Raw genomic sequence first — 17090 nt, 5'->3', positions numbered from 1 at the left:
CAGCGGACCTCCACTTACTTTCACCGAACATCCCCCCCGCCCACCTTGCAGCTCACACCCCCCCCCCTCTGCAGAGACCCGAAAGTAATGCAATAAAATACAGCGTCAGTCCGTTGCCACTTGCTGCCTGTGCCGCAATGTGCACGGCAAGAAAATAATACTACTTGTTATTTGTGAAATTTGCTTTTCTAGAAAATGCTTGCTTATAAGCGTGGCTTTCAGTACCTATTAGAATTGTATAAGAAATCTGATAATTATCACCTACTTCTTAGATCCATAAAAATGCTAAACTGTGACGAAATAGGAAATAAGTGACTAAGAAACAAAATGCTGTCATGGCTAAGCTGGTTTGTAATATATTTAGGCTTATCTTGATTGTTTGGCATTTAGATAAGATTACTAATCACAAAGTTAGCCAGGTATGTATGTACACAATAGAATTTTATGCTTATACTTTTAAGACCTTATTTAAATGGTCGAAATGGAGCAGCATTTTCGCTTGCAGTGCAGTTCAACTTATTTAACCCTCTGGCAAGCCCTGGCTTCGGCTTTGGCTTCGGCCGACTTGGGTTGAGTTGAGTTGAAGTGGGTTGAGGTGGGTGGAAGTGGGTTGGGGCCTCAGCCCCAGCGAGTTGGGTGGGTCAGGCGTAGCCTATTTCCTGGCGCACTGCGTTGTGATTTGCATAACAAAATGTTGCACAATCATTGCAAAAGAGAGGGGCGAAGAGTGAGCGACAGGGATAGAGGAAGATAGAGCTGGAGGAAGGATCCAACTAGTCGGCACATACGCTTTCAAGTGCTGTATGCCACCAGGGGGTGGCAAATGGGCGGTGGGTGGTAGGCGCTGGGCGGTGTCGCACAGCCTTGTACATTTGTCACTGTGAGCGTGCGTTTGTGTTTGCAAGTGCTTGCTGAAAATTTATGGCACAACATTTGAGTGTGACACAATTTAACTTAATTCGTTAAGTCAAAAGCGTGTGAAATGTACATGGGATATTATTATTATTTTTTAAATTTCAGCAGTAAATTCTACGAGGAGCGTCGAGAGTTCTTTAACCTCAATGGTTTCAAATTGTATGTATAACAATTGAAATTGTATATAAGTTCATATGATAGAAGAAAACTATTTAATAATTATATAATCAATATTAATTATAATAACTTAATATTAGAAGAATTCAGAAAATCACAAAACCTTAGAGCCTCAAATTCTGTGTGAAAATAATTTCAAATCAAATATTTGCAGCTGTACGAAATGTATATCCACTTTGCTAAATTTTGAGTAAACAATTTGCAGTTAATTTGTTGGCATTTTGAATGCATCGTTATGCGTTGTAACAACTCATGGCTGGCATTCCCAAAAGCAATTTAAATTAATACAAAGTGCACACTCACCCCAACACTTCCACATACACAAGCACATACACACACACATACACGCGGAAAAACTGAGCAGACGGCCACCCAACTACCACCCCCTTTCCGCAGTCGGCGTCGCAGTCGAAATGTCAGATTCGAGCAGCGCGCTCAATAAAATGATGCGTGCTTAAATGTTTTTTATTGCCGCTCGGCAGCAGCAGCAGCAACAACAAAAGGAGACACGAAGATATTTGCCACTCGCACTCACACAGATACACCCACACGACTGCAACTTGACAAATTTCTATCGCAACACGAGAGAGAGTGTGAGAGAGAGAGAGAGAGCGAGCTCATAAATGTGGCTAGCAACATGTTGCCAAGGCGCCTGGCAAAATCACTTAAGTCGAAAATAAAATAAATGGCAAAGAGCAACAAGAGCAAAGCCAATTCACAGCGATGATGATGGGCGGCAATGGGAGGCGTGGGGTGGAGTGGATAGCATGGAGTGGGAGCGAGGCAGGAAGAAGGCTAGAGCGAGAGAGGGAAGGGCAGGACGAGGCAGCTGGAATGTGTTGCCGCCTGATTTGGGGGACATATTCAAGCAGCGGAAGCAGCGCAGGCAAGCGGAAGAAGTTATTTCAATTGCCTTGCCTTCCAGTCCCGAACGCAAAAATAGAGAGAAAAGGAGGAGATGTCACTACACCGGGCGAAATTACTAAGGAACTTGTTAATTAACGAATAACTAAAGGAATGTGTCTGTGTTTAACCTTAATATCAGGTAGTTACACTCGATTTTTTAAACTAGAATTTTATAATCGTTTTATTTCCTAACAACGTCCTTTAAAATGGTTTTTTGTATGCAGGAAACCAATTTGTATATTTTTCTGAGCTCCCTAGAGACAATTCCAATTACGGCTTGCTCTCTAATTTAATCTCGTTATTTCATAAAATGAATTTTTTCTGTGTGGCTTCCGAAAAAAAAGAGTGCCCCACCCTGCGGCACGTTCAGTAGCTTAGTTGCCTGCGAGTGTGTGTATTAGTTACCTGGCACGCTTCTGCCAGAGCCTCCTCCCCCCACCACCCTCTCTCTGATGCCCCTCAATGGCAGGAGCAGGACCCAAGTGTCGAGTGCCAGGACGAAGGCTAATGGCATTTAAGTTTTGTTAGCCGGACTCGCCCTGCCACATGTGGCACATGTGGCACGTCAGGAGCGGCGGATGGCGAATGCCGAATGGTGGATGGTGGTTTTGTGGATGGGAATGTGCGACAGAAATTATATTGGATGGAATGTTACATATGGTGGAGGAGATGGTTTAGCTCTCAACTTTTTGTTTCATTTAAATGGGTATTTTACGTATTTGCACAAAATAATGGTTAAAGTATTTAAGCAAACTAGATAACTCTTACTTAAGCCCGTTTGATTGCCTAAAATCGCCCAAAACTGAACCTCTTATTTGAGAATTCGCTCATGTTTGTTTTGTGTGCCATATGAGTGTTATATCTGAAAAGTCTACATTTTCTCTCATTTTGGTAACTTTTTGCCAACCATATTTGGCCTCGAGGCTGCGGAGATGGATTTTTGGTGCTGGCCAAGCCGACTCCTGTCCTTCGCTGGCTTGCCAGCATTTTGTCTATTTTATTTCATTTTCATTTTATTGCATTGACAACAACGCAGCACACATTCCACAGGAGGGTCACAGGACCTTCGGGTGCGAGGGTGGCTGACTTTTTGTCTGCCGTTTTGCTGGAATTTTAACAAGCCACTCTCGAATCATCATCATCATCAGGGTCCGCTTCATTTGCCCACGGCATCTTTCGCCAGAGACCCTTGGTCGCCGCCATTCGTTTTGTACTTCTCCACTCAAAGAAAAAAAGATGTGTTCTGTACTTTCTATATAAAATATCCGATAATTTAAAACTTTATGAAACTTTATATGTACTTTATATGTATATATATATATATCAGAATATATATTTTAGATACAAAATACGAAAGCTTAAATTAAATGTATTTTATCAAACCTATTAAATAAATTAACCTATTAGTTAAGGCCTATTAGTAAATAAATTAACCTATTAGTTAAGGCCTATTAGTGCATTTCCTATGTACTTGTACTTCCTATATATAAATTTATAAATTTTCACTTTTTCATCGCCAGTGTCATTGTTGTCTTTCCTTTTCGCTTCGTCCTTGTTTCACGTTCGTCGTCGACTTTGCTTTTCAGCTTTTGGCTGGCTTTTCTTCGTCTCTGGGCCGTGTGTTAGTTTTGACGTTAACTGTGTGGCTGACTTTGTCCGCCCCTTTTTTCCGTATCTTCACGCCCATGCCACCCACTTTTCCGCCCACCCTCTGTCCGTTGCGCCATGTCAGCATAATTTAATGTGTTATCCTGTACTGTTTTTCTGCGTGTGTGTGTGTGGGTGTGTGTGTGAGTGAGTGAGTGGGTGTGAGTGAGTGGGTGCTGTCAACCTGGCAGCTAAAGTGTGTAATTCGTCATTCATATTTACCCCCCGATCCGAGCCACCGCCCCCCAACCACCCACAAAGTTTGGCTTGTGCGTCATCATTTGCTGAATTGTAAGCCTTATAAATTGCTGGTTCTTATAGCTCGACTTTGGAGCAAACAACCGCATGAGAACTCGGATCTGAGCCATCTCATATCGAATATAGGATCTAAATTATTGAAAATATTTGAATATTGTCTTTAAACGCGATGGACTACAAAGCCAACTCGGCAGCTGCAATCAACGCTGCAAGCCAGTTTGACCCCGGGGATTTCTGTGGTGACCTGTAACATGCCGCTAATTGATTTTTATGAGGTGCTCTAATGAATGTCCTGGGCGGCCCATAATTGCCCAGGTGAAAGCGGGCACACACACACACACACACACACTAGCACACACACACGTACAAAATGGCAGGCGCCAGGCGGTTGGCATATTTCGTTGGGAAAGGAAAGTCTCTGAATATTTCATAAAGTTATGCGCTCGCTAATTAAATTGCCGCGACACACAGACACATGAGCACACAGACTGTGATGTGATGTGAAGGCAAACAGTTCACTATCGGCACTTCACCTGGTGGGCGGGTTGGTTTGGTTTAAGGAAAATGCCACCCCCAAGGACTAAGCAATTTTAAATGAATTTACATTAACCGTTGCCGCGGAGACCGACTCGCGATGTTCCTTGGAAAATTGCTAGTGAGCTTCGTGTGCTTTAATTGTTTTAATTTCCCTGGCATTTGCCTCGTATGTGAATTTATACTCACATGTGTGCACAGTCCTTCGCTAGTGTTAGTTCGTTTTTCGTTTCTCGTTTTTCGCTTTTCTTTTTTCCTTTATTTTTTGTTTGGGAAAACTTTTTCCTAGCAAGGGCAAAACAACAATAAGTTAATAGAACACGCACACACACGACGAGCACAAATTAAAATGAAATAAACTTTTACTTTTTCACTCCAAATCTACAAATTGGGTTAGCACTTTGGCCGAGAGACAGACGGGCCAACCGACCAACCAACAATTGAATCAAAGTCGAACGTTAAAGTCGCTTAAAACTTGACAACTCGAACGAAGGCAACGGTTGGAATACTAAAATCAGGGTTTGATTATATTTCATACCATTAATATTTTCAATATACTCGTATATATAAGTAGAAGCAGTCAAACGATTATTATTGCCGTGCTATTTTGTGGGATTTAGCCAACTCCGTTTGCACAGCCAACTTGGTTACGGAATAACTTCATAGCATAGACAAGAGTTTGGCGAAGGGAAGCCAATATGGCTGCATAAATAAATCATAAAATGCTGAAAAACGATTGTCCGGAAAAAGTGCTCCTGTGTGTGTGTGTGTGAGTGTGCGCGGGAAAAGTGGGTATGTGAAAAGTGGCAATTGTGAACTTTTCTTTGGGGGGTGGCCGCTTTCGATGCGAGCAATTGCAGCGAGAGTTGCATTTTGGGGAATGTTTTATTCAAGTGTTTTTGGTTTGCTTGTAGATTGGCTCATTCACAGAACTGTGTGTGTTTGTTTTCCCACATGGGTGAAAATAACTAGTTATGACTGTGTCAACCAATTGGATCAGTAAACTGCCTGTTGAATTTATTATATTATTTCATTCGAAACGATTTCATAACTGAGAGTAGCATGGCAGTTTCTTTCTTGTTTTGGTTTACTAAATTAAGTGTAAGTGCTAGTCTGGTGTTATTATTTTATTCAGTTTTCCTAAGTAATTGTTTTCTGGCTTTCTCCCCCATTTTTCTGTAATACTCAAATTGTGAAACCAACGAATTTTCACCTACTACTCCAATGTAAGCCACTTTGAGAAGGGCTAATAAAATAAACACCGCTAAATGGCGCAGGATAATGGTCACACACACCCAACTCAAGTTGAATCTCGGTCCCTCGTCATTTAACATTACAGTTACTGTTGCGGGCGAAATTCCAGCACATGCGAGTATCCTTCCTGCCCCAGCCACGCCCACACGAACCGAAGGTAAATGGCAGCCATTCGGAGCCAAATCTGCAGAGCACACAAACATTACGTGGCTATTTCGAGCGCGGCATTTAAGCTCTTCAATCTACAATTCCCCCGGCGAAGTCTTAAACTTTTCGTTTTCGTTTCAGTTTCTGTTGCTGTTGCTGTTGCTGCCACTGGCTGCTGCTGCTGCTGCTGCTACTGATGCTGCTGTTGCTGATGTTATATTTATTTATTTTTATTGACAGCATTATATTTTATTTATTATATTGAATTCAAGTCATTGTGCTGCCACGACCAGCTCACGACCGGGCCAAGTTAAGTTCCCTGCCATTCCTGCCACTGCCACTGCCACTGGCACGTTCTCAGCGGGCTGAGATGTGTGTTTGCGCCATTATTGTCAAGTCAGCATATAAAGCATCTAGCATCCAGCATTCAGCAGCTAGCGAAGGGTGGCCCAGATCCCAAATACACACACAGGCCAGGCACTGAGAAAAAAAACGCCAAACCATTGGGGTTTTGAAGGTTTTCCAGTAGTTCCAACCTACTAAAAACATTTATCTTCTTTTAAAATATTCAATTAATTTGTATTTTTTTTACAAAGGGTTGTAAGTACATTTCTTTATAAACGCATGAACTAGTGGTTTCTCAAATTTAAGACGCAGTCCTTTTCTTTTCAAGTGCACGCTCTCGTAGTTTGAACGGAAATCGTTATATAAATCACAGACAGATTATAAATGCTGCGCAATTTTCAAGTTATTTTTGCTAGATGCGTCTGCGAGGGTTGTTCCCATGACGCCCTTTTAGGGGTAACTTAGAAAAGGTTTGCGACAGTGAAGACTCCGCTGAGTGACAGCTAGATGTGGACAACTGTTGAGTGGACTGGGTGTTCGGGTGTTGGGGGAGTTGTTCATTAGTGCGGATGGGCGCAATTGAAACGACACAAAATGAGTGAAAATGTCAGCTAATTACGTTTGCATTTTGGCCATATAGAACTGCCGCTGAGACGGAAGTGCCGGCAGGCTCATTTCCGTTTGAAATGTTTCCTGTCATAATTCGCCCTCGCTGCGATTTTTGTTTTTTTTTTCCCCTGTCCAACTACACCCGCCTCTTATTTTTATTTCCACATCGATTTTTGGGGCTGGAAGTGCTCCAAGAATAAGTCAAAACTTTGAGGCAATTTGCCTTTAAAGCTTTTTCGCCAAGGGTCCTTGGGGTTTTTTTTGCTTTCTTTTTTTTTTTTGCCTTTTGGGAGAGACGAGGACGAAATGCGCTTGTCATGGCTTATTTCACTTGAACTTTGGGTCAGCAAAGTTGGCGTGCTCAAGCTTTATTTTTTTAATTTGCTGCGGCATTTTATTCGCTAAACGTTTTTGTTTTTTTTTTTCAGTTTTTACAGTTTTTTTTTTTTTGTCCCGACCATTAGACAGCCGCTCCTTTGTACACAAAAACGAAGAAAGAAAGAAATGCAAAAGGGCAGGGGAAAGGGAAAGAGAACTTGCCGCAATTAACTAACTGCCTATGATTGATGACCTTTTAAATGGGATGGCGACTACTTCTCATTATTGCCATTATTATAATTCTCTCTTGCATTCGTCAGAAGTATGTAGGCCCAGTGCCTCATTGGTTGATTGGTTGATTGGTTGGCCATAAGGCGAACTGGGTCAAAGGTCACCGCACTCGACTAATTGCCATCCAATTGGACCACATGTTTGCATTGGATTGGATTGGATTGGATTGCATTGCTGGTTTGCTACACTTAATTGTCAAGCGAATGTTTTAAATTAATGCATTATTGCCCATGTGCCATCGATTATTTATATTGCTGTTTCATTGCAGTTGGCCAGCAACATTGAGTACATCCATCAGTTTGTCAATCAATCAACTAACTGGCACATGAAGTATGCAAAAACTTTCAACAAACAACTTGATCGAATGTGAAAACTTTTCCCATCATTTCAGTTGAACAGGAAATATTCTACACACATTTGTGTCACATCTCCTAATTGGGATTGACGTGGAAATCGAGTGGAATACTGAAAACTTACCAATATAAAACAGTTGACTCACTCGAAAGACGCAATGAATATATTTGAGGATATTTAAAGCATTCCATTTGGGCACTATCTATTCTCAAAAGTCTCAAGTATAGATGATCCTGTTTAAGGTCTGTTTTTTGATCCTTTAGAATACCATTTAAGGATGCTTAATTATGTTGTTTATTTCACTGTTTCGAACCGAAGCGCTTGAAATGCAAACTGTGAATAAACTGTGATTTGTGCAGGGCAGATAATGTAGGTTGTCTAATTTATAATTTCTAATCGTAGGTCTTTAGGATCGCGTTGAGATGAAACCCTTTGAGCAAAGGGTCAATGAGCAACGACGTCACTACTCAGTTGGCTCAATGCGCAAATCATTGATTTCCGCCTAATGAGAAAGGAAAATCGTGGGAATTAAGTAGAATAAAGAGCAAAGATTCAGCTCCTTTTTTTTTTTGAGTAAAAGGTAATCGAAATATGATGACTCTCCTGTCACCCAATATTTGGCATCGCTCTGCGAGCGAAGCGTTCTCGGCCCAGCCGGTTGAAATATGAGTCAATTATACTTCCGTACGCATAAATTAATGATTAATTGCAAAATAAATTGACTTGCGTCACTTAATTACGTAGCGCAAGCGACACTGGAGAAAGCCGATAGTGAAAGGGGGCGGGGTGGCGGTGGGCGGGCGCAGTTGTCACGCTCCGTGCAAGAGCCCGTCACTCGTCCGCCTGTCAACGCACTCGCTCAATTACACTGCGCGAAATAAGGGAGTGCTGCACTTATATTCGTCGCTAAATCTGCAAAACTAACAGTCGAAAGGTGGAAGACACTACGCCATAGTATTGTTATTTTTTTTTGCAAATACTTAAAAATATAAATCCAGGTTATAATTAATATCTGTAAAATGTTACTACTTGAAGCAAACATCAAGGAGTATGTTATATCAACGCCCCAACTTTTTTCCATTTAGCTTGCATGCCCCAATTTTTCCCAGTGTGCACCAAGAGGGACAAACACATGCACAGAACGGCAATTTCTGCTGTTGACATTCACAGTCAAACATGCTTAATTAATGCCAGCAACGTTGCCATCACTCGCGGACTCCTCACCCACCTCACTCCCCCTCCCTTTAACCACCACCCTCCCGTTTCTCGGCATTTCGCAGTAAATGAGAGCCGGCGCAGTAAGACAACATTAATGCGAACATTAACAAAAACTGCTGGCGCTGCCTACTGTGCGCCCAGATCGTCCGGCTCCCAAAAATAAACACTCGCCGTCATCATCATCATAATAATAATGATACATGGCCAAGTCGAAGTCGTAGCTCTCGAGTGAGTGAGTGGCCCGATGGCACTTGATGGTGCTCGTCTGGCTGCCAGCTCTGCTCCGCTCCTTGATGAGCATTTTCCGATGATGCTGCCATCTGCATCCCCATTCCCATACCCATCTCCATGTCCACCACCCGTACCCATCCATAGCCATTGCAAAGCCAACTCAGACTTTCGTTCATTGTCTGACAAGATTCCCATAATTAAGCACAAAAAAACAAAAAAATACAGTGGTTTAGGGCGCCATTTAAAAAGTTTACTCCTCAGCCCGAAATTTATTTATTTTAATATATTGATTAAAGACCATAAATAGTTCTTAAAGGGTATTTTTAGTGGTAAAGTTATAACTAATCACCAAAAAATAGATAAACATTTTTTAATGTTTATTTAATTTGAATGTTTTCAATATTGGTAAATTCAACTTGTTTTAAATGAAAGATTGCTTTAGAACCTGTGTCATTTGGCAAGCTTTGTTGCACGCAATTAACCCTTTGGTGCCAGTGTTGCGGCAACTGCTTGCTTGGCACAAAAATCAATAAAAACCTTTGCCGAAATGGCTTTCGCACCACTCCAGTTGATCCGATTTTGTTCGCCGGATCGAAGAAAATGCAGGCGGGGATTCGACGGGGAATAAAACTGGGGGACGAGAATAAAACTGGCGAGCAATTAACGCTGAATTGATACGCACAGCTCGGAAGGCATTGAACCCTCCTTCGTCCGTTCGGAACAGAAAGGCGCTCCAGTTCGCCCATTTAAGCGTTGGCATTAAGACGTAATTAAAACAACGCTAAATGGGAGCGGATCAGAGGACCCCATTCGCTCAGGGGGAGCAGCCAATGGGGGCCAGCGAGGAGTCAAAAGATTATTTGTATTTCATTTCAAGTACGCTGGCAGGAAGGCACTGCTGCTAATGCTTCTGCTTCTGCTGCAGCTTTTGCTTCTGCTTTTTGCTTTGGCTCTCCTTTTGCTTTTGCTTTTGCTCAGCAGAGACAGTTTTTCTGCGCGCCGTACATAAAACTCAATTATAATTAAGCATTTAAGTGGAAACGAGCGAGGCTGCGAGCAAATGAAGCGAACTCCGCTCGAGTGAAGAGAACTTCCACCGTGTTCCAACTTGATGACAAGGCTGCCACCAAACCCGCCTCTGCCACCACCTCCGCCCCCAGTGACCCCGCCCATTTTTATTAGTGGTAGCCAGGGGCAGCACCCTAATTGCTAAGAGCGCCACTCAAAGTTTCGGCAGGATAAGGATAAGGATGACGATAAGCATTGGGATAAGGATGGTAACTCGAGCATGAGGCGGTATTTAATTATCGTTCATCGCTCATCGCTGCCCATTTGTTCGCGAAGGTTTTATTGGGGGTCTGCACTGAGAACAATTTCTATTGCTTGCTAACTTAGTGTATGCTAGTTAAAGGTTCTGAAAGTAAAAGAGCTCCTTTCAAACCGCTGTGCATATAAGAGATAGTAAAACCATCTGGGATTGCATACAAGAGAATTAGTTAGAATATCTTCTTCCTAATTGCTTTCCTTGCCTGTTGCAACAATTAAGCAGTAACTATTTTTCTCACTGCATCACATTTGGGCTTTTCCATTCGCCAGGACAATACTACTCGATGCCAGTTGCCATGGCAGTGGATTAATTGTTACGTAAACTCGTTTAATTTGCTTGCATAATGCAGGCTGCAACCAGAGACGAAAAGTATCTCAATTAACGGAATCGTCGATGAGGTCAAAGTATCATGGCCATCTATGTATTTTCCGGCCAAATAGGTCAGCCATTCGGTAGATATTTATTTATAAAACTCAGTCGCTTTTTTCTGGGCCAGTCAAGTGTGTAAATATATACGACAACTGCCGAATGGAAAATGGAAAAAGAAAATGGACGGTTTGGGGATGTGAAATTTTAATGAACTTTTAAACGTAATGAAAGTAATTTTCAAATTGCAAGCTCACAGAAAGTGGAGAGCGTTGGATGAGTAGGTGGGCAGAAGGCATGCGGCTTAACTTGTTTTTTTTTGTATTCTGTGCCCCAGTGAAATTCAATTGCGGCAGAAGTCGAGCGCTGGCAACTTTTGTGCGTCCTTCAGACGATCCAGCCACCCAAAACAGCCCACCAGATAACCCAGCAGATAGCCACCCATCCAAAACCCAGTGAAAAAAGCCAGTTGGCCGGGCGGCCACTCGAAATGATTTCGAAATGGCATTGAATGTAGCATTTAATTTGTGCGCCACAAGCGGCGGCGATGAGGATGAGGATGAAGTTGTCGGTGGTCCTTGGCCAGGTTTGCCTCTCTGCTCGTGGCTGCTATTTATAACTGTTTATTTGCCGTGTGCCATCCGCGATACACGGCGAGAAAGTGTGGTTAAATATTAGATAATTCCTGTGGTTTCAAAACTTAATCATAACTATACAGCTTCTCTGATAGCCTCGATTATGATGGCAGGCATAAGGCTCTGGGCTATGATTTCTATATATGAAAAGGGGCCATGTCTTTTTCTCTCAGTGCAGTTGCAGCTCGGGCTCTGTCTGCCACTGAAAGGGATTAATTAAACTGACAACTGACGTCTGTGGGTGGCCGCCGCCCCCTGCGCGTCCGCCTCGCTTGCGAAATCCACAGTCGACTGTCTTTGATGCCCGGAGTTCGGCATAATTAGTTAAATGTGCTTGGCCATAACAATGCGGAGTGCTGGCCAACAGCGCCCCGCCAAACTCGTTTTGACCCTGGCATTTAGTTTAATTTAATATATCCTGCCATAAAGATCAAGGCTGGCGATGAAGTGAGTCGCTAATTGCCAAAGTATGTAATAATTAGCCGCGGCCAAAATGTGAAATAAAATTAATTAAGTGTGCAAATCAGCCAAGGATATGTACATTTGCATTTACTTGCAGTTAGTCATTTTGCTTGTGTTTGCCCCAAGCACACACACACACACACACACACACAGTTACATGTGCACTATACATACATACGTATGTGTAGATTATATCATTCCCCATTTCCATCAGTAAACAGGCAAAAAAGCTCCTGACGCTCATTTGCCAGCAATTAAGTGCACAGAAAGAGATGGAGACAGTCACTTGAAATGGCGCCATCTGAACTTTGTCGATATGCGAATGTAACTACAGTGAATCCCCTGTGAGCGGAACCTCTTTGTTCAATAATTCCACAATTTGGCCAGCCTCTTCATACTCATGTTTTATTAAATCTATTTTATATTCGTCACTTTTTTTTTATTTTCTGTACAAAATACATCTCTTTGAAACTTGGTAGCTTCGCACATTTGAGTGGCCACTGTGCTTGTGTGCCCTCATCCCCGAAAATGAAGGATTCGGGAGCTGGTGTGCGCGCATGTGGGTATTTTAATTAGAAAGTTGTACATTTTGCCTAATTTGACAAATTGTTTTAATATAGTGTGCAAACTTTTCGGCTACATGGCGGAGCAAATTAGTTTTTGCGTTCCGTTGCCAGGGAATTGGGTCGTCCTGCTGATGATTGAAAAATCCTTCAGTTGCCGCAATGAATGCGCCAGTAGTTATGCAACACGGCGCAGGATTCGTTAATCCTGCGGATTATTAACACACACACACACACAGTGTACCCAATTAAAATTGCAATTTGATGTTACAAAACCCAACCGTTGAAGTGAACCGCAACTTCATGTGTGCTTAGCCTTTAATTTTTACTAGTATCGGTGGTTGATTGAGAGGTCGGCAAAATGTAAATGCTAATTGACTATTGGCTGTACCCGAAGGAATTTTCAATATTATGGCCAAACATGAAACAATTTGCCGCATATTCCAATCTGTTATTAATTGTTTTTTCCATCAATATGAATTCTGTTCCCATTTCCGGCTATTTTTAAACTCGTATATTTACCAAGTATTAACCCAATGCCGTGCTGTATATTAATTGCTGCTTCTGAATGCTTTTTGCCTCATGATTTGCTTCCCCGTATTTGCAACCCAATTCATCATCAAACGGATTATTTTTGGCCATGGCAAAATAAACAAGAGATTTGTGAAATTTTCGCTTGCACAGATTTTACTTTATAGTTTGAAGCTTTTGTTTACAATAGTTCTTGGTACTTAGAAGTGGATATATGTATATGGGTCAATTAAATCAATTGCTCGAATGAAAGCTACAGCTTCAATTCATTAATTAAAATTAAATTGTTTTACGAAAAGGCTTAAGTACACGCTTTAGAAGTAGCAAGTCAAATTTGCAATGCGATAAAATATAACTAAACGCTTAATTAATTTGTAAATAATATGTAAAGTGTAACCTAATCTTCGGATGTAAGTGTATTGCCAGGATCTGGAGCTTCATTGATGGTTAGCCTGTTGTAGAGTTCGTGGAGCTGATCCTTTTTCTGAGCCATGGGCAAAGCCCGTTGATAGCGTTCCTCCCAGGCTTCTGGATGAGATCGGGCCAAGACCTGTAGGGTAACTTCCACAGCTGCCTTCATTTCCTTCTCGGGACTCTCGTGATAGAGCAAGAGCAGACCCATGGCACGTTTTACTATGACATCCCACACCTCCTTTTCATATTCCATTTCAGTATCCGTCTCGCTGAACTTGGGCTTCAGTTTACCCACAGCCAAAGCAGCCAGGATGCGAATGCCAGCCGAAGGATCATCCATGCGCTGCATGGTGGCATAGGCCAATGGTTTCAATTCTTCCACAGACATTTCCCTAAAATACACAACCGCCTTGACCGCATAATGCCGTGTGGTGACATTGCGATCCTCGAGCAGGCTGGGCATGTGTTTGGCCAGCGAGGGTAGCACTTCCACAGATTCAGACTCGGCTCCCTGAGCCAAAGCACATAGTGTTGCCATGGCCAGGGATCTCATGGCCTCGGCATTGGATCCGGCTTTCCAGGTCAGATAGGGTTCCACAATCTGCGACACGAATTCACTTAACATCTGGGTGCTGCGCTCACGTTCAATGTTCATCGTCTTCGACCAAAATAGTGTTGCTAACGAGAGACTGCTAAAGATTTTCACTTGAGCACTATCGCAGCAATGTGCAAAGACGATCTTAACCTTCTCGATAAGATCGTGCACATAGGTAGCTCGAATGTGGCACATATTAATCAATCCATCCAACAGCATCACTGGCTCGGCATTATCCTCCAAAGCCGCATCCAGATTCTCCACATCCTTCAAGGCCAAGTGAAACCAACGTTCGTGAGTTTTTGCAAGCGAAGAGTTGAGAAGTGTCACAAGCTTTTCGATCAGCATTTGTCCGAAATTGACATCTTCGTTGCTGCTACTTTCGAGGGAATTGGAAAGTGCCATTACTTTAATGCCAGTTACATACACCGACTCGTAGAGATCTTCCAGCTCGTTCTGCCCCGCATTGATCTTCTGCGATTTATCCACAATGGTGTCCAATAGTTTCAGTATGTAGTGCTGGAAGCCTGGCTTCAGAGTATGCGAGTAATCGGTGCTGCGAAGGAGGTTGGCCAACCGCATCAGCTGCTCATAGGTGCCACCCAGCGATGCGGTGAACATGTGGTAGAAACATCTCATATAGGACTCCCGGGCATTTCGTTCCAGGCCATCGAAGCCATGATCTATCCAGGCATCGTAGGATAACAGGCGACCCATCAAATCGGCCACCTTGGCGGCTTCCGCATTGACTTCGGCCACGGGATCAATGCAGGCATGGGCCAAATCCCCATAGATCTCGAAGAACTTGGCCGTCATGGCAGCCTCGGCGTGCAAGACAAACTGATAGAGAAGCTTCAGGGCGTGAAGGCGAACGTTGTCCTTCCAGTCGCTTGTTTCCCGGGTAATCAGTTGCAACAGTCTCAAAGATCGTTGCACCAAACCACGACATCCGATGGTAGGACGCTTGATATCTTCCGGATAATTCTCAGCTGGCAGATCGCTTATTTCCTGTTGCGACAACTCGGCTTCGTTTTCATTGAAATACTGTACGCCACACTTGAGCCATTGTGGGTATATGTGATTCAGGACCTCCGGAGACTCGTCCTTTAGGCAACAAAGAACCAGCGGTAGAATTCTCTCAAAGAAGGAATAGCGATCCAGCAGCTCCATTAGCATTAGAATGCCCATCTGGCCGACTTCACGACGAACCAAAGGCATGGTGTCCATGAGAAGGGGCGATACCTCATTGAAGAGCCGCCTCATTGCATCGCCACTGGCGTCCATGTGCAGACTCAGCCTGCCGATGGCTTCAATGGCCGAGATCCTGGCCTGCGCATGCTTGTGGTTCAGCATGGAGTAAAGAGGTAGAAGTAATGATTCCGTAAAGGGACGAAACTCCTGGGTATCAGCCACGCGAGCGAGATTCACCACGGTGGAGCAGCCTTCGCGCTGAACCAACGGATAGTCATCCTTGATGGACTTGATCAGGATCTTCGCCACCAGGGGATAGCACTCCCTGAAGACGCCCACACTGCCCATCTTTGCGTACAGGCAAACCATCAGATTCAGTTGCTTAATGTAGAGCAGACGGATCTCCTCGCTGGGCTCCACGGTTTCGGCCTTTCCCATTCGCTCCGCCAAAGTGGACACCACATTCATCAGGTGGAAATCCGTGGGCGGCAGCCCGGCCAAAAAGGCACTTACCGCTTGAACGGCACGATCGCGAACGCTTTCGAATTTATCCTCGTAGCATTTCAACAGATGCAGATACAGTTGATCGAAAACCTGGGCTATTTCGTCGGCGCTCGCGGTTTTTGCTCCATTTGCGCACTTATCGCGTAGTTCTTCTAGAATTGTGGTCTTCAGACGTCGATCGGTGCTCTCCAGTTCCGAGCAGATCTTCTGGGTATCGATATCGAAGCCCATTTTGGGACTATATTTAATCTTTCTTTAAGAATTACTGTTTTTTATTTTTAATAACTTTCAGCAGGTGATTCCTTGAATTAGACGGGCTTCAACGAATGATTCATTCGATACTTTTCGATTTAAGCGGCAAAAGATATAAATACAATTTTGTTTGAAGTGCAATGTTCAATTCATTCAGGGTTACTTGCATAGGTACTCTAAGATTTCTTGGGTTTTTAGTTGGTTTTGAATTGGTTTGAGCTGCTTTCGTATATCTTCTTAATTCGAAAATGTATTTTACTTGCTCCGTGTTCTTTTTTCTATAGAAAACCCCTTTTCTTGGTTGCTCTCAGCTCTTATTTAGTGAATTCCAAATATAATATTCAGTTTCATATATTTTTTAAGGTTTGCAGTTGCGGATTTGTGTTTTTCGTAGTAAAGATATTTGTTTGCACTGGATTCCCATCCAATCTTTGCTTCAGAATTCCAAAGATACTTTTTTCGGTTTCTCGGTTTCTCGAGCTGCGCGTGTGATGCTCGTTTGGTTGTTTTTCACAGATTTCTAGGCTGCAAAACGAGAATGTTTAAACGTTACTCAGACGACAAACACACCGGTTGCTATGGCTACACAAAAGATAACGTAGTTTTTTGTACTTTTCCCGCATTTATTTTTGTTTATTTCGCCCAAACAAAATTACTACCGACAACGTGCCGCAAACTAAATTGCTGAATGATCAGCTGTTTGTCAGCTCAAAAAGTGCTGTGAAGTTGGCGAAAAAAGTGCTGGAAAGCATCGCTTTGGCGCGCATATTCAAAAAGCTGATGGTTTTCGCATTTGTTTGAAGTTTGATGTGCTATCGCTTATTTGCCCAGCTAATTGGGCGCAACCATAAATGAAGTTTCTCTGGAAGTGAAGCAGCGGCTGTCTTTTTATGAGTTTGACTCTGGGACGGCTTGCGATCCATAAAATAGGTGTTTCTCTGCCGCTCGTGGCTCATATTCGTAATGCCTTATCTTTGGAGCGGGCTATCTAATTGCGTTGTCGTTTCTTATCAACATCAGTCCCACAGAACGACAATATCTAAGAT

At 43.0% G+C, this 17090-nt stretch overlaps 2 protein-coding genes across 4 annotated transcripts in view; both read right to left on the bottom strand.

Annotated features, from left to right (window-relative positions):
* The window catches only part of LOC120452199 (homeobox protein abdominal-B), a 40162-nt gene that overhangs the window by 15733 nt on the left and 7339 nt on the right, over positions 1 to 17090 (bottom strand). Inside the window, exons 1-2 of one of the 3 annotated variants that reach the window (XM_039636319.2) lie at positions 4804 to 4820; positions 4627 to 4722 (exon numbers count right to left, since the gene is read on the bottom strand). The exons of 1 other annotated variant lie outside the window; for it this stretch is intronic. The gene's annotated coding sequence lies outside the window, so the exon portion shown is untranslated. Of the gene's footprint in view, positions 1 to 4626; positions 4831 to 17090 lie in introns of those variants that run through there. One more of the 3 variants, XM_039636318.2, reaches the window with a different exon arrangement.
* LOC120452198 (dynein axonemal assembly factor 5) lies at positions 13237 to 16706 on the bottom strand. Its single transcript, XM_039636316.1, has one exon. It carries the CDS (start codon positions 16021 to 16023, stop codon positions 13486 to 13488), a length of 2538 nt encoding a protein of 845 aa, XP_039492250.1. The 5' UTR covers positions 16024 to 16706; the 3' UTR covers positions 13237 to 13485.

Source organism: Drosophila santomea, chromosome 3R, assembly GCF_016746245.2.
Source record: "Drosophila santomea strain STO CAGO 1482 chromosome 3R, Prin_Dsan_1.1, whole genome shotgun sequence".
Lineage (NCBI taxonomy): Eukaryota > Metazoa > Arthropoda > Insecta > Diptera > Drosophilidae > Drosophila > Drosophila santomea.
The sequence above is the reverse complement of the archived record's forward strand: the minus strand, read 5'-3'. Positions and strand labels throughout refer to the sequence as shown.